Below are 18,055 nucleotides of genomic sequence, written 5' to 3' on the forward strand. Positions count from 1 at the left end.
AGGTATTGGGGGAAGGGGAGGGATAACCGAAAAGGAATGAAAGTGGTTTAAAGCTCAAATTTCAGTTTTTGCTGTTTATATAGAGTTCAACTCATGAGTTACTCATTTACAGGCAGTAAAGGTTCTCCAGTCTAAAAATGTCTGAAAACTAAATTTGGATTAACTCTTGATACAAACAGTAAATTGAAAATGCAGCTTGTGACCCAAATTTTTATTCTCAAAACACTTTTTTTTTAGCCATCCACATTTTTTTAAAAATTGTGTTATTTTTATTTAGAGCTGAAAGGGCTCAACTAGCATTTGCTGTTAATGACCAGTATGTGGAGTCTGCTTTATATTCCCAGAATTGATTTTTTGGGTTGTATTGTCAAATCACAGTCCTAAATGATGAATGTTGAATGATGCACTATGTTTTTGTTTAAGTGAAATTTCCTGAAAATAATTTCAGAATTAAGGGAAATTGATGTCGCTACCATGACACATCATTAAAATATATATTTTTAAAGCTGAAGGCATTTCAAGGAGATGTAGTTCTTGATGAAGCAGAAAGAACGTGGGCCTGGGATTTGGAAGACCTGGCTTCTAGCTGCTACTAACTCTGACTCTGGGAAAGTGCACCTCAAGTTGTTGTTTTCTATAACATGAAGAGATTGGACTATTTGAAATCAGATTCAGAACTCAGAAGTTGGAAGGGATCATAAAGCCCTCTAAGAAAAGAGTTTGGGAATGTTCTCCATTGCTGTCACTTTTCCTCCAAAAATAACCTGGCTTGGAAGTCATTGTTTCAAAGGGAATTTGATTCCCCATAGAAATTGGAGACGAGGTAATGCAATTAGAGAGGAACAGCTGTATTTCTACTTGAGTAATAAACCCACTAACAGATTCTGGTACGAATTTTGGAGACACAAAGAGAATGAGTGTATGTACCTTAAGTGTACCAGTTTCCTCACTCTCTTCTGGAAGACGATGCAGCACTTTTAGTGGTGCTGGGATTCTGGGATGTGTTCCTATTAATTCTAATACAGATGAAGAAGATGTGTTAGAGGGAAAGATGGTGGCAGAAGGAATGGATAAAGAGGCAAAATTGCCTGCTAAAAAGAAAAGAAAGAAGGGCTTACGGATTAAGGGGAAAAGGCGAAGAAAAAAACTGCTTCTCGCGAAAAAGTTCAGTAAAGATTTGGGATCTGGGAGGCCTGTTGCAGATGCCCCCGCTTTATTAACTTCCAGTGCCCATGAGCAGGATGAAGAAAGTCTTTTTGAGAACAATATAGAAAAACAGATCTATCTACCTAGTACCAGAGCCAAGACCTCCATTGTATGGCACTTCTTTCATGTCGACCCCCAGTATACCTGGAGGGCTATTTGTAACCTCTGTGAAAAAAGTGTTAGCAGGGGTAAACCAGGCAGCCATCTGGGGACATCTACGCTACAACGACATCTGCAGGCAAGGCATTCACCTCACTGGACCAGGGCCAACAAATATGGAGTCACTAGTGGGGAAGAGGATTTTACTTTGGATGTGCCTTTATCTCCCTCTTCTGCTGGAAGCAATGGAAGCTTTGAATATATGTCTACTGATCCATTAGATGAAAACAGAATGGGTAAGAAACGTGATAAATCAGTGTCTGATGCCCTGAGGGCAGAAAGAGGGAGATTTCTCATCAAAAGTAATATTGTCAAGCATGCCTTAATTCCTGGAACAAGAGCCAAGACATCTGCAGTTTGGAATTTTTTTTATACTGATCCTCAGCACATCTCAAGAGCTGTGTGTAATATATGTAAAAGAAGTGTGAGCCGGGGTAGGCCAGGTTCTCACTTAGGAACTTCAACACTTCAACGTCACCTGCAGGCCACACATCCCATCCATTGGGCTGTTGCCAACAAAGACAGTGGTGCAGTTGGAAATGGATTAGATGAGGGAGAGACTGAGAGAAATGATCTCTTAAGAGATCCCCTGCATGGAGAGAAGTCTACAGGCAGCCACGATTTAACAGCTGAGGACCTTAGTGACTCAGATTCAGATGAACCTCCTGTGTTAGAGGTTGAAAATAGTAGAAGATCTGAGAGTCCTATTCCTGTTGCAGAGCAAGATACTCTGACAAATGCACAGGAGAGAGAAACGACATATTCTGAAAATTCAGTCTCAAGTCAAATAAGTCAGGCAATTATTCAGATGATCGTGGAGGATATGCATCCTTACAACTACTTCTCAACCCCAGCCTTTCAGAGGTTCATGCAGATTGTGGCCCCAGACTATAGGTTACCATCTGAGACTTACTTTTTCACAAAGGCTATACCTCAATTATACGATTGGGTCAGAGAAAAAATTTTCTTAACTTTGGAGAATGTTCAAAGCCAAAAGATCCACCTGACTGTGGACATATGGACCCATGACCCATCCACTGACTATTTCATCGTGACTGTGCACTGGGTCTCTTTGGAAACTGCACCTTCCAGTAATGGCAGGATCCCTAATTTCAGAAAGTGGGCAGTACTTTGTGTAACAGGGTTGGCCAAAGACTGCTTGATAACCAACATTTTACAAGAACTAAATGACCAGATTGGTTTGTGGCTTTCTCCTAATTTCCTCATTCCTAGCTTTATTGTTTCCGATAATTCCTCTAACGTGGTACATGCAATCAAAGATGGAGGTTTTACCCATGTGCCGTGCTTCCTGCATTGTTTAAATATAGTCATTCAGGACTTTTTTTGTGAGCACAAAAGCATTGAGAATATGTTAGTAGCTGCTAGGAAAACCTGTCATCATTTTAGTCATTCAGTCAAGGCCCGTCAGATTCTGCAGGAGTTTCAAAATGATCATCAGCTTCCGTGGAAGAATTTGAAGCAGGATGAAACTGGCCATTGGATTTCTACCTTTTATATGTTAAAATGGCTCTTGGAGCATTGCTACTCAGTTCACCATAGTCTGGGTAGAGCTAGTGGGGTTGTGCTCACCTCACTTCAGTGGACTTTAATGACTTATGTTTGTGATATTCTTAAACCATTTGAGGAAGCCACCCAGAAAGTGAGTGTCAGGACCACAGGATTGAACCAGGTGCTCCCCCTAATCCATCATCTGCTCCTTTCTCTGCAGAAACTCAGAGAAGATTTTCAAATAAGAGGTATTACCCAGGCACTCAATCTGGTGGACAGTTTATCTCTGAAACTTGAAACTGATACCCTACTGAGTGCCATGCTTAAATCCAAGCCCTGTATCTTGGCTGCTTTGTTAGATCCTTGCTTTAAAAACAGTTTGGAAGACTTTTTCCCTCAAGGTGCTGATTTAGAAACTTATAAGCAGATCCTTGCAGAAGAAGTTTGCAATTACATGGAATCTTCAGAGGTGTGCCATATTGCAACGTCAGATGCTTCTGGTCCCCCAGCCATTGTAGGAGCTGATTCGTTTACCTCATCTATAAGAGAAGGCACCTCCAGTTCAGGGTCTTTTGATAGCTCAGCTGTAGATAATGTTGCCATTGGAAGCAAAAGCTTCATGTTTCCTTCTGCCATAGCAGTAGTGGATGAATACTTCAAAGAGAAGTATTCAGATATCTCAGGAGGTGGTGACCCTTTGATTTACTGGCAGAGGAAGGTGAGCATATGGCCAGCTTTGACCCAAGTTGCCATTCAATATCTAAGCTGCCCCATGTGTAGTTGGCAGTCCGAATGTATCTTTACTGCAAATAGCCAGTTTCATCCAAAACAGATCGTGAGCCTGGACTTTGACAATATAGAACAGCTGATGTTTTTGAAAATGAACTTGAAAAATGTTAACTATGATTATTCTACATTGGTTCTGAGCTGGGATCCTGGGAATGAAGTTATTCAAAGCAATGAAAAAGAAATATTACCTTAATTTCTTTTTTCCGTTTTCCATTTGAAATGGGCAACTTGTTCCTATGTTACTGTATCTGAATTGCTATAGTTGTTATATATAGTTATACTAATTATTCTTCATACACAAATCTGGGGAAACCTGAAAACACAAAACGTGCTGAAAATTCCTCAGTGGTAATAGTAATGCTGGCAAAGTGAAGATTAAAAATTCCACAGTAGTAACTCAGTGTAGCTGTCTCTTGAAATTTTGTTTATACCAATTAAGAGAGAAAAGATATTTTTTGACCTAAAAAAATATAGTGCAGCATTGAAAGGCTTTAGGCTATTTCTGGCTGGTAGATTAAACTTGTAATTGGTTTTAAGTAAAAATTTCTCCCATCATGAGAAGTTTGATTGCTCTGAAACCAATGAAATTGAGGGAAAAAAGTATCCTAAGCTGTTTATTCCTCCCCCTTGCTCCCATTTTTCTGTTTCTTTAAAATCCCTGATCCATACTTACAGCTTGGCAAAAACAAAGTGAAATTTGGAAATTTCTGATTGCCTCCTCATACTGGTCAGCTTTATCATTTCAACTTACTGAGTGTGATAGAGTTACCCTTTATATTTAGGATTGGATCTGTGCAAAAGGAAAACATTAGAAAACAGTAAAAAAAAAATTACTTTTAGTTTTTGAATTGCCTTTTTTAACCTTTAGAAAATAGTATAAAAACAACAAAAGATTGTATGGGAACTTTTTACAAATGTATGGGCAAATGACATTTAAAAAGTTTACAAAAATTGAAATTGGAGTAAAAGCCCCAGGAGCATACTTTTGACAAATACCGTGTCCATTTCCCAAAGAATGTTTCTCTAAATTTAAGTGATCTTAAATGTCTTTAAATATATATGCTGAATAATCCATAATGCTGTATTCTTAACTGTGAGATTGTTTTTTGGCTTTTAATCTTAGCTAAACATAAGCACTCAATATTTTCAGATTTTAGGATTCATTACCTCACTGGTAAAATGAGAGAATTGATCTCAGTGATCTTTAAAGTCCCTTTCCACTCTTAAAGTATGTTTCTGTGGTTGAGTGGGAGGCCAGAAAATGATGACTTTTAGTAAAAGTCTATTACAAGTTTCAGACTGAATAACTAATGTGAGATCCCAATTTTTCCTTTTTTTCATTTTAGATTTGGGGATATTCCCTGCCCAAAAATTTCCTGGAAAATTGACTAGTATTAAGTGTGAGTAAAAGGTGTCCACTTTTTTTTAAGTTTCGATTTTAGTTTTGTCTTGGATAGTATTTGGCAAGATTTAGCCTAGAAATTATGTAGTATTTATTACATGAGAATCAAAATTGCTTTGTTACGGGGCTGGTTTCAAAATTTAGAACTCATTTCTATGTATCAAAATCGTTTTTTGTTTTTGTTTTTTGGGTTTTTTGTTTTTTGGTTTTTTTTTTTTTTTTTTTAATTCTTAAATGGTAAATGTACCATTGTGAAATGAAATTTCAACTCCAAAAGTTTACCCTTTTACTAACTGGAGTAAATGAATAATTACAAAGTCTTTAGTTGAGCCATCACTTGTGGGGGAAAAAAAAAAAAGAAAAAAAGAAAAAGAAACCAGGCTGCATAAGCAAGCCTTTTGCAGGGCCAATATTGAATGTCATGCCAGTGACACTGGAAGAAAAAGTCTTCCCTTAGATAGAAGCTTTCTGTATTTTGACAGCGCCAGTTCAGGATGGCTATAATGCTGCTCTGCCTTCTACAGCTTGCTGCACCACTCTGTAGTTACTCGATAACTATACGTTTCTATCTTTTTTGGTTAAACACTCCCTGAGATGATAATGATGTACATACATCCGTATTATACACATTGATTCATGTGTAAGGCTTTCCCTTCATGTTTCTTCTATGGGCTGGGCAAAATTTAGTGTAACCTACCGATACACGTCATGATACTTTGGTATAAGAGTAAGTTCACTATTTTTATAATGAACCCAAATCTGAAGGCTTTTGTAGTGTGTTTTAAAAGGGAAAACTTACCCAGATGTTTTATTTCTACACATTTGTGTATATGTGTGTGTGTGTGTATAAGCCAGTTAGTATATATGTATATGTATATTATATACATAAAACACTTTATATTTTTTCATACAAGTATGTATGCTTTTATTATACAGATAATAAAGATGGGGGAAGGTTTCTGTTTTTTTCTTAATAGGTGAAGAAATCTTGAAGACCAGAAATTGGATCTTATTGAATTTTGGTGTTCTTTTTCTTTTTTCTTTTTCTTCTTTCTTTTTAAATTCTATTGTTCGGCTATGGAAGATGGATTTTTTTTTTTTTCCCAATAATCCTTTGACTCTGAAGTTCATCTTTAAATGAACTCTGTTTTTGTTGGTTTTTATTTTTGTTTTTGTTTTTGAGGAGATAACTAAGCCTAGCTGTCTCCAGTCTGACAAAGGTTATTCGAATGGACTTAATCTCCCAGTAGTTGGGAGATGTTTTAAAAACACGCCCTGTGTTTGAATTGTGGCTGAGAGGTTTCCTTGGCAATGTGAGGAGGAAAATTCTTTCTGCCCCATTATTATTAATTCATGGATTGAGTGTTGGTTCGACCTACAGGCGTAATAGATTGGAACTCAGTGAAGACACAGAGGTTCCTGTTGAGAGCAACCAGCTAATGTAAGTGTGGGAATGGGTTTTTTCTCATTAAAGGAGTGAATATTTTTGTAATTTTAAGGTATAATTTTCCTGAATCAAGGAAAGGAATCATTGTCAAGCTCTTTTTTTCTTGTAATTACTTACAAGCTTTTGGTTTAGGGATGGAAGCATTTCCTTCCCCTCCCCCTTTTTTTGATAGTACATGCACAAAAAAGGGAAAAGCAGTATACCAAGGTGGAATCTCCCTGTGATTGCATTTCTTCCTAGGAGAGCAGTGTCTGTGTCATGGCATAGTTCCATATCCGTGCACAGAGTTGTGCCTCGTTTGTTTTGTTTAATGACAAGATGTTACTGCTTTGTATGGAAGTGCTATAGTTTAATATATCTCTCATTGATAGACATTTGGGGTTTTGCCATTAAAAATAAAAATAGCACATATTCAGTAACAGCCCTTTGTGAGCGGTTTCCCTAGAACCAGTTCTCAGATGTAAATTTGTAGAATTACAATTCTGTAAAGAGGTGTACCAGTTTACTAATTGATGATGTCTTTTTTGATTTGTAAAAGTCCTCGATATATCCTTTTTAGTAAAAATACTAATATTTGGTCATGTTGCTTATCCTTTGCTATATAACTTTTTCATTTTATGTCAAAATCTATTATTACGATTCTTAACTATGGTTTCATGATAGGAAAAGTTTTTTTTTCAATCTGAGCTTATTAAAAAAAAAACCTATATAATGTTTTTTGCAGTACTTGGATGGTTATATTTTTTATATTAAAAATGCAGGCTAGGACTACCCTATGACCCATCATTCATGCTACTATCCAAAGAACACACATATACTAATTCAAAGGGTTACGGGCACCCGATGTTCATTGCAGTATTATCTATAATCGCCAAATTATGGAAACAGCCCAAGTGTTTTATATATATATGTGTGTGTGTGTGTATGTATATACACACACACAAACAGTATACAATTAGCTGTAAGAAAGAATTAAATCTTGCCATTTGCAATGACATGGATGGAGCTAGAGTATAATGCTAAGCAAAGAGTCAGAGAAAGATACCATATGATTTCACTCATAACATGGAATTTAAGAAGCAGAACAAGCAAAGGGGAAAACGAGAGAGAGAGAAGCAAACCAAGAAACAGACTAAACTCTAGAGAACAAGCTGATGGTTACCAGAGGGGAGGTGGGTGGGATGATGAATGAAATAGGTGATGGGGATTAAGGAGTGGGGGAGTGCACTTGTGTTGAGCACTTGGTGTGGTATGGAAATGTGGAATCACTCTTGTACACCTGAAACTTAATACTAAACTGTTTGTTAACTAACTGGAATTTAAATAAAAACTTTAAAAGGTAATCTAGGTATTGTAGTTAGATGGCATTGCCTGTTGCCTCTCCTTCCCATGAGTATGTATGGTAATAAAGGTGTCAGATACTGCTTTCCTTTTTGCTGAGCACAGTTATTCAGAATCTTTTTTTTTTTTTTTTTTAAGAAAGAGAGAGAGAGAGAACATGAGTGGGGTGGAGGGGAGGGAGAAGCAGACTCCCCGCTGAGCAGGAAGCCCGGTGCAGGACTTGATTACAAAACCCTGGGATCATGACCTGAGACGAAGGCAGATGCTTAACCAACTGAGCCACCTTATGCACTCCCAGAATCTTAGTATAGTGCTTTGGTTAGTGAGCTAAAAAGCCTCTTTGCTATCTTTGCTTTTATTCCCTTGGAACCTCTTTGTATGAAGTAAAAAAAATTTTTTTTATCAAATGGGAGGCCAGTTTTTTGGTGTTAATTTCAGATGCTACTTTTTTCACAAATCACATTTGTGGGCTTGCTTAAATTCTGTGGCTCTTACACTCATTTGAAAATACTACACTTAAATGATATATTTCACATCCCTTATAATATCAAGGAGAGTGAGGTCCTTCTAAATTTTTTTTTTTTTTAAGATTTTGTTTATTTATTTGACAGATCACTAATAGGCAGAAAGGCAGGTAGAGGGCTGGGGGGGGTGGAGCAGGCTCCCTGCTGGGGCTCGATCCCAGGGCCCTGAGACTATGATCTGAGCTGAAGGCAGAGGCTTAACACATTGAGCCATCCAGGTGCCTCACTTGTAAAATTTTTCCTTATCTTTCTTGGTTATTCAAGATGATTTTACAGTTTATCAGGTTCCAGTAATAACCTATTATCACTTGATGTGATTATTTGGAGAAGTAAACTGCTTTAAGCCTCTGCTCCATTCTTTCTTCATTATCCAGATCTTCAGTGCCTTAGTAGTGTCATAGTTTTTCGGGTTTTTTTAGTGTAGGTTTGTATACTTCGTTTTCTTCCTATATATTTTATAGCTTTATTGTGAATGGGACTTTGTTACCAAGCTAGCACATAGGAAATTTACCAATTTTTAAAAATACCTTATTTTATTTTATTTTTTAGATTTTATTTACTTGATAGAGATCACAAGTAGGCAGAGAGAGAGAGAAGGAGCAGGCTCCCCACAGAGCAGAGAGCCCGATGGAGAGCTCAATCCCAGGACCCCGGGACCATGACCTGAGCTGAAGGCAGAGGTTTTAACCCACTGAGCCACCCAGGTGCCCCCAAAATGCCTTATTTTAATTATGTTTTGTTGATTGCTGGATTTGCTAGTTTGCAAGCATATAATCTGCAGATACTAAATTTTTTTTGCCGCCTTCTTTCTAGTCTTTTTTTTTTTTTTTTTTTTTTTTTAAAGATTTTATTTATTTATTTGTAAGAGAGAGAGAGAGAGTGAGAGCAAGCACAGGCAGATAGAGTGGAAGGCAGAGTCAGAGGGAGAAGCAGGCTCCCTGCGGAGCAAGGAGCCCGATGTGGGACTCGATCCCAGGACGCTGGGATCATGACCTGAGCCGAAGGCAGCTGCTTAACCAACTGAGCCACCCAGGCGTCCCATAGTCTTTATACATTTCCTTAACTCATGTACTAGACTCTGAATGTTGGGCAATGGAGACAACAAGGGCTCTTTTTTTGTCCAGAATGAGGTCACTTCCATTGTTTACCATATTGCTTGTGCTCATGTTTTCTTTCTTTCTTTCTTTCCCTGTGTATGTGTGTGTGTGCTCATGTTTTCTGATGATTGAGTGCATGTATGCCAGGGAGGTCACTTGTAATTTACTGAGTTTTTATCAGAACTGTATGCTGCATTTTTACCTTTTTTAAATGCTATTTTTAAATCCTTTTTTAAAATCATGTCTTCTTGGCTCCATAGCTCAGGGGTGAGAGCACTGGTTTTGTAAAAACCATGTTTTCTTTTTTGGAACTTTAAGATACCTGGGGAATCTGGGTTGCTCAGTTGGTTAACATCTGCCTTCGACTTAGGTCATGATCTTGAGGTCCTGGGATGGAGCCCCATGTCACGTTCAATGTGGAGTCTGTTTCTCCCTCTCCCTATACTCCTCCCCCTGCTCATGCTTGCTGTCTCTGTCTCTATCACATAAATAAAATCCTTAAAAAAAAAAAAAAGAAATTTTAAGATACCAGAGTTTTTCTTTTTATCCCCCTTTACTCATTACATTTATGAATAATGAATTTTTTTTTAATGTTAAATCACTCTTAGTCCTGGAATAAATGTTTTTTGATTATGTGATCTGATTTTTTTTTTTTAAATATAGTGTGGTTTGATTTGCTTTATTTTGGATTTATCAGCTGTGTCCCAAATAAGATATCCAAAGCAGTGGTTTTAAAACTTTTTAAAAAGCAGTGAAATAGTGGAAGTGAAGTTCTTTTTCTCAACCTAGTATACTCCCTTAAGTAGTTTTTACGTGAAGTATATATGGAGTATAGATGATAGACTTTTTGAGACTTTATGTCTAAAACTTCTTGCGGGACGCCTGGGTGGCTCAGTTGGTTGAGTGGCTGCCTTCGGCTCAGGTCATGATCCCGGCGTCCTGGGATCGAGTCCCGCATCGGGCTCCTTGCTCGGCAGGGAGCCTGCTTCTCCCTCTGCCTCTGCCTGCCATTCTGTCTGCCTGTGCTCGCTCTCTCTCCCTCTCTCTCTCTGACAAATAAATAAAATCTTTAAAAAAAAAAAAATAAAAAAAAAAAATAAAACTTCTTGCAAATCCTGAGATACTGAAATGTAATTTGAAAGGCCAAATCTAAGGGCATAATCTTCCCTTTAAATTCTGGTATGTAGCATTTTGTCTTTTGGCATGTAGAGAGTCAGGTGATGTTAGATGTCAAGTCCGATTTTCTGTTAGTCTACTTTTTCCTAGAAATCTGTATGATTCTCTCTTTATGCATTGGAATTCAAAATTCTCAGCATATCTCTGGTATAGTAAAGATGTCTTTATTTTATTTTATTTTATTTTTTAAAGCAATCTGTACACCCAACATGGGACTTGAACTGACAACCCTGAAATCAGGAGTTGCATGCTCGACTGACTAAGCCAGCCAGGCACCCCAGCAGAGATGTCTTACAAGAGATTTCCTGCCTGGCATTTAATGAACTCCTTTTGTTTTTGTATTTTAAGATTTTATTTATTTATTTGTCTGAGACAACAGGCAGAGGGAGAAAGAGTCTCCCTGCTGAGCAAGGAGCCGGATGCAGGACTCCGTCCCAGGACTCTGGGATCATGACCCAAATGAAGGCAGGTGCTTAACCCACTGAGCCACCCAAGTGTCCCTGATGAACCCCCTTTTAATTAATGATTAAAGTTTATTCAGTTTAGGGAAATTCTGTTATTTTATTATTATCTCTATCAATTTCATTCCTTTTAGAATTTCCATTGTATAGAAATTAAGTCTCCTGGAATCATTTCCATCTTCTATACCTTTTCTTTGTGTTGGTATCTTTCAGCATTCTGAGAGATATCCTGACAGTATCTTAAAATTCAGTTTTAGCGTTTTCCATCAGTTTATTGTGCTTTTACTTGTATTGAAATCTCTCTTGGGTGGCTTAGTCAGTTAAGCAACTGACTCTTGATTTCAGCTCAGGTCATGATCTCAGAATCCTGGGATCCAGCCCTGCGTTGGGCTTACCGCCCAGCAGGGCATCTGCTTTTCTTCTCTCCCCATCTTCCTCTGCCCCTCCCACTGCACACACACGCGTGCTCTATCTCTCAAGTAATTAAAAAAAAAAAAATCTCTTGGGGGAAGCAAGAAATTTGAGTTTTCTTATTTTTTGAACTTTCTTTTGTTTCCAGTCTTTTTCGTAATGATATATTCATTTGTATCAAGCTGTATTCTTTTGGGGTGGGGAAGGGTAGAGGAAGAGGGAGAGAAAATCTGAAGCAGGCTCCACACCCAGTGTGGTACCCAATATCGAGCTTGATCTCACAACCCTGAGATCCTGACCTGAACTGAAATTGAGTCATAGGCCTAACCAACTGAACCACTCAGGACCCCTCAAGCTGTATCCTTTAAAGCTTACTGAGAACATGACAGTTTAAAGGAATTTCTCCTTTTTCCTCCATTAATTTAGGGGTGGGATCGGAGAGGGCCAGTTGCTCATCTTGGCTTCCCTACTTTTGCTATTGAAAAGTATTCATATTTTCTTGGCATCATGAATACTTTTGTTTTAACTTTTAAAGCTTAAGAAATTTATCAGTATGGGGTGCACCTGGGTGGCTCAGTCAGTTAAGCAGCTAGCTGCCATTGGCTCAGACTGTGATCTCGGCGTCCTGGGATCAAGCTCTGCATTGGGCTCCCTGCTCAGCTATGAGCCCACTTCTCCCTCTTCTCCTCCTTCTCTCTCTGTCTCAAATAAAGTCCTTTAAAAAACATCTATCAGGGGTCACCTGGGTGGCTCAGTGGGTTAAAGCCTCTGCCTTCAACTCAGGTCGTGATCCCAGGGTCCTGGGATCGAGCCCCGCATCGGGCTCTCTGCTCAGCAGGGAGTCTGCTTCCTCCTCTCTCTGCTTGCCTCTCTGCCTACTTGTGATCTCTGTCTGTCAAATAAATAAATAAAATCTTTAAAAAAAAAAAATCTATCAGTATGCATCTAGTTTTGAGTTGCAAACTTAAGGTAGTAGTGATTACTGTCAACTTTTTTCCTTTTTTTAAAAATCTCAGGAAAGGTATTTTGGCCATTTTCTTGAATAGCAGTTACATTCTCTCCCCCACCCCAAAAGAAAGATAACAGAAGTTCAGTGTTTAAAACAGATACATGAAGTAACTTCTGTTGAAACATTAGTAAGGCAGTGTCCATCTGCTCAGCATTCAGTCTTCATGCTCTACTTCTGGAGGGATTTTTTCAGAGCCTAATTTTTTTTTAAGGCAAAACAACAACAAACCCTAATATGCAATTCATACTGTTTTATTGCTGTTTCATAAGTAACATTTTGATTAGTAGGTTGGGGGTTCCTGAAACAGCGATGGTTTGATAGTCTTTGGGATATTGTTTTCAAGATTGAAATTGATCAGGCCACCTGAGTGGCTCAGTTGGTTATACAACTGCCTTTGGCCCAGTCTTGATCCTGGGGTCCTGGGATCAATCCCTACATGGGGCTCCCTGCTAGCAGGGGGCCTGCTTCTCCCTCTCCCTCTGCTGCTCCTGCTTGCTCTCTGTCAAATAAATAAATAAATTGATCCCTAACCTTTTTTTTGTATGTCTTTTCTAAAATATTTTTCTATTTTAAAACTTTTTCATTCTCCTCTCAATAATACTTTTACTTTTTTGCGTATATGTCATTGTAATTATTTGAATATCCTTTAGAGACTTGAGGCAATTTTTACATTTGGGGGGGCATTTTGGGTCTTTTTTTGTTTTTGTTTTTTTGAGGCAGTTTATTTAATTACCTTTTGGTGTACCCACCATTACAGAACACATTCTTTGTGTTTGGGGTCAGAGAAATCCTATTTGTGGATCAGTGGCGTGCTATTAAAGGTCCAGTCATTGTCCCATTCTGTAGTGGATCAGTGATTGGCAAGCCAGTTAAGGCAGACTTAAATTCTTTATTATATATATGTTGCCTTGTATTAGAAAATCAAATGCTTAGCCAAGCATAAAACAAAATAATAAATAGCCACCTACAATCCTACCAACCACTCAAGTAGTAACTGTTGCTAACATTTTGGTCTTATTCTTCCACACCCTCTTGCTTCATTTTTACCAGCATTTAGTGGTGCCAGTGGTCAGGATTTTGGCTATTCTAAAAGGAATTTGCAATTCCCTAATGACATAGGATGTTGAGTATCTTTTAATACGTTCATTTACCATCTGTGTGTCATCTTAGATGAGGTGTCTATGTCTATCTTCTGCCTATTCTTTGAATTGTTTTCTTGTTGAGTTTTAAGTGTTCTTTGTATATTTTGGATACCAGTCCTTTATGAATTATGTATTTTGCAAAGATTTTCCCCCAGTCTGTGACTTGTCTTTTAATTCTCTTAATAATGCTTCCACAGAAACCTTACCAGAAGCTCCTTTAGTGTCAGATTTTCTGGTAGTAGTTTTTTCTAGGCTTTTTCTGTTGAGTGCCTCAGAAGTCTTCTAGCCTCTACTGGTGACCTGATTTCAAAGCTGCTTCCACATTTTTAGATATTTTTTTCAGCCACACCTCATTTCCTGGTACCAAAATTTGTAATACGCTGCATATTATCACATCGCTTGGGTGTACTATAATTTTTTAAAACAGACCCCAGTTTCTGAACATTTAGATGTCTAGATGTGCTTTCATTATTAGAAGCGAAGTGGTAGTGAACTTTATGTGTATTACTACCTTGCATATTGGTTGAGTATTTACCTCAAAATAAGTTCTAGAAATAAAATTGTATGTCAGAGGGTATTGCAGATTTTAAAGGTTGTAGTATGTGTTTAATGGCAGACTCTTAATTCCTAACCTAGGTTGCTGACTTCAAGGCTGGTTTTTATTGTGGCCGCCTTTTCTTGGATTCAGATTATTAATTCGTGGGAGATATGTTTGACTTTGATTTAATTGATTTCAAGTTGTAGATCAGTGTTTCTGAAACCTGGTCTTCTGATGTATGAGTCTGCAGAAACCCTTTCCACATTCTGATATGTGCTCTTATCTTGTGTTTTTACTTTCCTAGAAGCTTTCTGGAATGCTTCAGTGTGGGGCCTGGGTGTGACAAGGGCTGAGGGTGGGGTCAGTTTGTTTTTTGTAAGCACTGCCTTACTGGAAGAATCCAGTGACCACTTCTCCTTGTTGTGATTAGTGTGCAATTACATACCTTGGCCATCTTCATTACATAGGCTAATTCTAGGGTAATTGTTTCAGTTACTCTAGTGAGGCCATTTTTCCCACCTACTTATAATTACATACTTTCAGAATAAAAATGCTTGTGAAAATATTGGGACTTCTCTCAGATTAAAAATATCTAGTTTGTGTGGATTGTAGATTTAGCAAATACCCTTTGTAAAACAATGCTTAAGTCCCATTCGTGCTCTAAAATGTAAATCGTTTATGGAGTTAGGGCTTATTTAATCTTATGCTGAAGCCATGTAACAAGCTCCATAGAGCATACAAAAGAAGGGCATAGGTGTCCTTAACAAAAGTTTTACATTATAAATGAGAATGTATAATGTTCACATAAGAATAAAATGTTAATCAGGGTTCATAAAAGCTCTAAGTAGGCAAGCATAATACAATTAAAATTTGGTTTTAACAGTGTGCTCTAAGTTGAGATGATTTAGAGGAAGAAGTTGAAAGAATTTATCTGAAATACTTTAATTCATGTCTCCTTATTTTAGGATTGCATTTTAAAGACGATTTCTCTGATTGAGTTGTCTTTTGGAAGACTAAACCCATTTCAAGAGGACTTGGAGCTGGTCCTCGCCTTGAGGAAGCAGTGGCTTATTTTCAAGAAGCCATTTCTGATATAAGGATCTACTCAGCATGCCTAATCAAGGAGAAGACTGCTATTTTTTTTTCTATTCTACATGTACCAAAGTAAGAATTGGCACCTTTAAAATCAGTTCTTTCCAGGGGCGCCTGGGTGGCTCAGTGGGTTAAAGCCTCTGCCTTCGGCTCAGGTCATGATCCCAGGGCCCTGAGATCAAGCCCCGCATCGGGCTCTCTGCTTGGCGTGGAGCCTGCTTCCTCCTCTCTCTGCCTGCCTCTCTGTCTACCTGTGATCTCTGTCTGTCAAATAAATAAATAAAATTTAAAAATCAGTTCTTTCTGTAATTTCTCTAATAAGATCTGATAATATTTTCCCAGTATACTAAGTGTTCATGTTTTGTTTTGTTCAGCCATTTATTATCTGCTTCAGTTTTCTTAGTAGAGAATAGTACTCCTAGGAGAATTCATTATTCATCTTTTTTTCCTCTTCATTTATGTTCTTCATGTTCTATAAAAGTGAGAAAGTCCACAGCATATAGTCATCATTCACTGTTCTCTTACTGGTAATAATCATCTATTCATAATTAATAATTACCTATTAATAATTGCCCCTGTTCAGGGTGCATTTGATTTGAATTAGGAGTACTTTGGCCTGGCTTGTAAACTTTGGTTTTATTTACTTGTATTAAATGAATGGGTGGGTTGTATTGTACTTCTAGAAACTGTTGTGGGTTGAATTTGACTTTTTTCTTCAGATTTCCTGCTGAATGATAAAGCCATTCTTCTAAATATGCTTTTGTAGCATTTTTGCTTTTTCTGTCAAAACTTCCTGTTTTTCTGCTTGGTTCTTTTGCAGCTCCATTCAGATCTATCCACTCTTCTGTTCCTTTGTGACTAATTCTACACGTGTATATATTGTTAGAAAAACTTCAGAAATAACTCAGGGCTGTGTTTAAAATGATCAGTTTTGAGCAAAGCTTTGAGCATATATAGCATTGTGTTTCAGATACTGCTGTTGTAGAAGTACATAATGAAGCATGGAATTATTCTTAAAGCTTCATCTCTTTGTGATTTTCCATCAAAAGCTAGTTACACAAGTCAAGATGTATGAAATGGTTTTGAACTATAAATACATTTTTAAAGAGTACCACTTAAAATACTCCCACTTATCTTTTTCAGCCCCATTTCTGCTCATGTCACTTTATGTTGTGAAATCAAATAAAGGAAACTGTCAAGGAATAGGTCATAGGAAATTATAAATTCGTTGACCTCAGATTGTTCTTGTCTTCCATCTCTGTTTTCTACCTTGCCTGTCTTTCCTTACTCCTTTTTGTTTGTCTGGATTCCAGGACACTTTTAGGGTGCACACTTTACCTAGGATCTGTTTTGGTACCACATTTCTTTTCTGTATTCTTTCCATTTACAGGGTGACAGCTGTCCCTTCCGTCACTGTGAAGCTGCGCTAGGAAATGAAACTGTTTGCACATTATGGCAAGAGGGGCGCTGTTTTCGACAGGTGTGCAGGTTCCGGCACATGGAGATTGACGTAAGTTTTCAGTTTGTGTTATAATAAGCAGCCTGGTATTGTGATGGGCCAATAAAAAATATAGGGAGAAAGGGGCACCTGGGTGGCTCAGTTGGTTAAGATCTGGCTCTTGATTTTGGCTTAGGTCATGTTCTCAGGGTTGTGAGATCAGTCCCCATGTCGTGCTCTGCACTGGGCATGGAGCCTGCTTAAGAAATGACACCTCATATATAATGTACAGATTAAAATTTTTTTAATGATGTAATGAAGTTTTTGTTATGCTCACTTAATATCTTGATATTTTGGAGTATGAGTTGGTATCATTCTGGGAGCCAGTTCGGTAATATATCTGAAGTGTAAAAATGATATGTGTGTCTTTGGGGAATATTTCTGTTTCTCCATTTATTTTATTTTTTTTTTTAAGATTTTACTTATTTATATGATAGAGATCACAAGTAAGCAGAGAGACAGGGGGGTGGGAAGCAGGCTCCCTGCTGAGCAGAGAGCTGGATGCAGGGCTCAATCCCAGGACCCTGGGATCATGACCTGAGCCGAAGGCAGAGGCTTTAACCCACTGAGCCACCCACACGCCCCTCTCCATTTATTTTAAACATTCTCAGAGAAAACCCGCAAGTACATTATAAAACATTTTTCTAAGCCACTTGGGAGTAAACTGACATTCCCAAATATGTTCATGAGTATTTCCTACAAGCAAGGACATTCTCCTGGATAACTGTAATATAGCCATCAAAATTAGGAAGTTAACACGGATAGTTTACCTTCATGTAAACCTCAGAACCCGTTCAAGTTTTGCCACTGTACCAGTTACGTCCTTTACTGCAGACGGAGCAGGTCCGGAATGGAGTGTCAAATACAGTTGGCATTGCTCTCTCATTCTCCTTCATTCTTAAACAGTTGCTTTTCATTCGCCTTGACACTTCTGGTAGTTCTAGGCCAGTTATTTTGTAGGCTGTCCTTCAATTTGGGTTTCTCTGGTATTTCATTACTCAGCTCAAGTTATGTACCACTGGAAGGAATAGCATAATTCCTCTCAGTGCACACTATTAGGTTGCACAGACATACAATTTCATTATCCCATTACTGGTGGTGGTAACTTGGATCACTTTTTTAAGGTGGTTTGTACCAAATTAGTTGTCTGTAAAGGTTTTTTCTTTGTAACTAATACGCATTTTGTGGAGAGGTACTTTGAGACCTTACTCTCTCATTTCTCACCAGATTTTCAGTTTTTTGCCCACTTATTTG

General features: G+C 38.0%; 3 protein-coding genes across 5 annotated transcripts in view; all 3 read left to right on the plus strand.

The window, feature by feature from the left end:
* ZBED6 (zinc finger BED-type containing 6) lies at positions 1-15,255 on the plus strand. 2 transcript variants are annotated; one of them, XM_059146899.1, is made up of 3 exons: positions 1-5,063; positions 6,447-6,506; positions 15,177-15,255. In XM_059146899.1, the coding sequence occupies exon 1, from the start codon at positions 914-916 to the stop codon at positions 3,854-3,856; it is 2,943 nt and encodes a 980-aa protein (XP_059002882.1). In that variant the 5' UTR covers positions 1-913; the 3' UTR covers positions 3,857-5,063; positions 6,447-6,506; positions 15,177-15,255. The 2 variants fall into 2 exon arrangements, with proteins under 2 accessions (XP_059002882.1, XP_059002881.1); XM_059146898.1 differs by lacking the exons at positions 6,447-6,506; positions 15,177-15,255 and adding an exon at positions 6,043-6,153.
* LOC131815208 (uncharacterized) lies at positions 5,057-6,046 on the plus strand. The gene has a single exon (XM_059146903.1). The coding sequence runs from the start codon at positions 5,560-5,562 to the stop codon at positions 5,656-5,658; it is 99 nt and encodes a 32-aa protein (XP_059002886.1). The 5' UTR covers positions 5,057-5,559; the 3' UTR covers positions 5,659-6,046.
* The window catches only part of ZC3H11A (zinc finger CCCH-type containing 11A), a 26,925-nt gene continuing 24,105 nt past the window's right edge, over positions 15,236-18,055 (plus strand). For both annotated transcript variants that reach the window (XM_059146900.1, XM_059146901.1), the window contains exons 1-2: positions 15,236-15,375; positions 16,694-16,813. In XM_059146900.1, the coding sequence (XP_059002883.1) occupies positions 15,322-15,375; positions 16,694-16,813 (174 nt within the window). In that variant the 5' untranslated portion in view covers positions 15,236-15,321. The remainder of the gene's footprint in view (positions 15,376-16,693; positions 16,814-18,055) is intronic.

The sequence above is a fragment of the Mustela lutreola genome, chromosome 14 (genome assembly GCF_030435805.1).
Source record: "Mustela lutreola isolate mMusLut2 chromosome 14, mMusLut2.pri, whole genome shotgun sequence".
In the NCBI taxonomy this organism is placed as follows: domain Eukaryota; kingdom Metazoa; phylum Chordata; class Mammalia; order Carnivora; family Mustelidae; genus Mustela; species Mustela lutreola.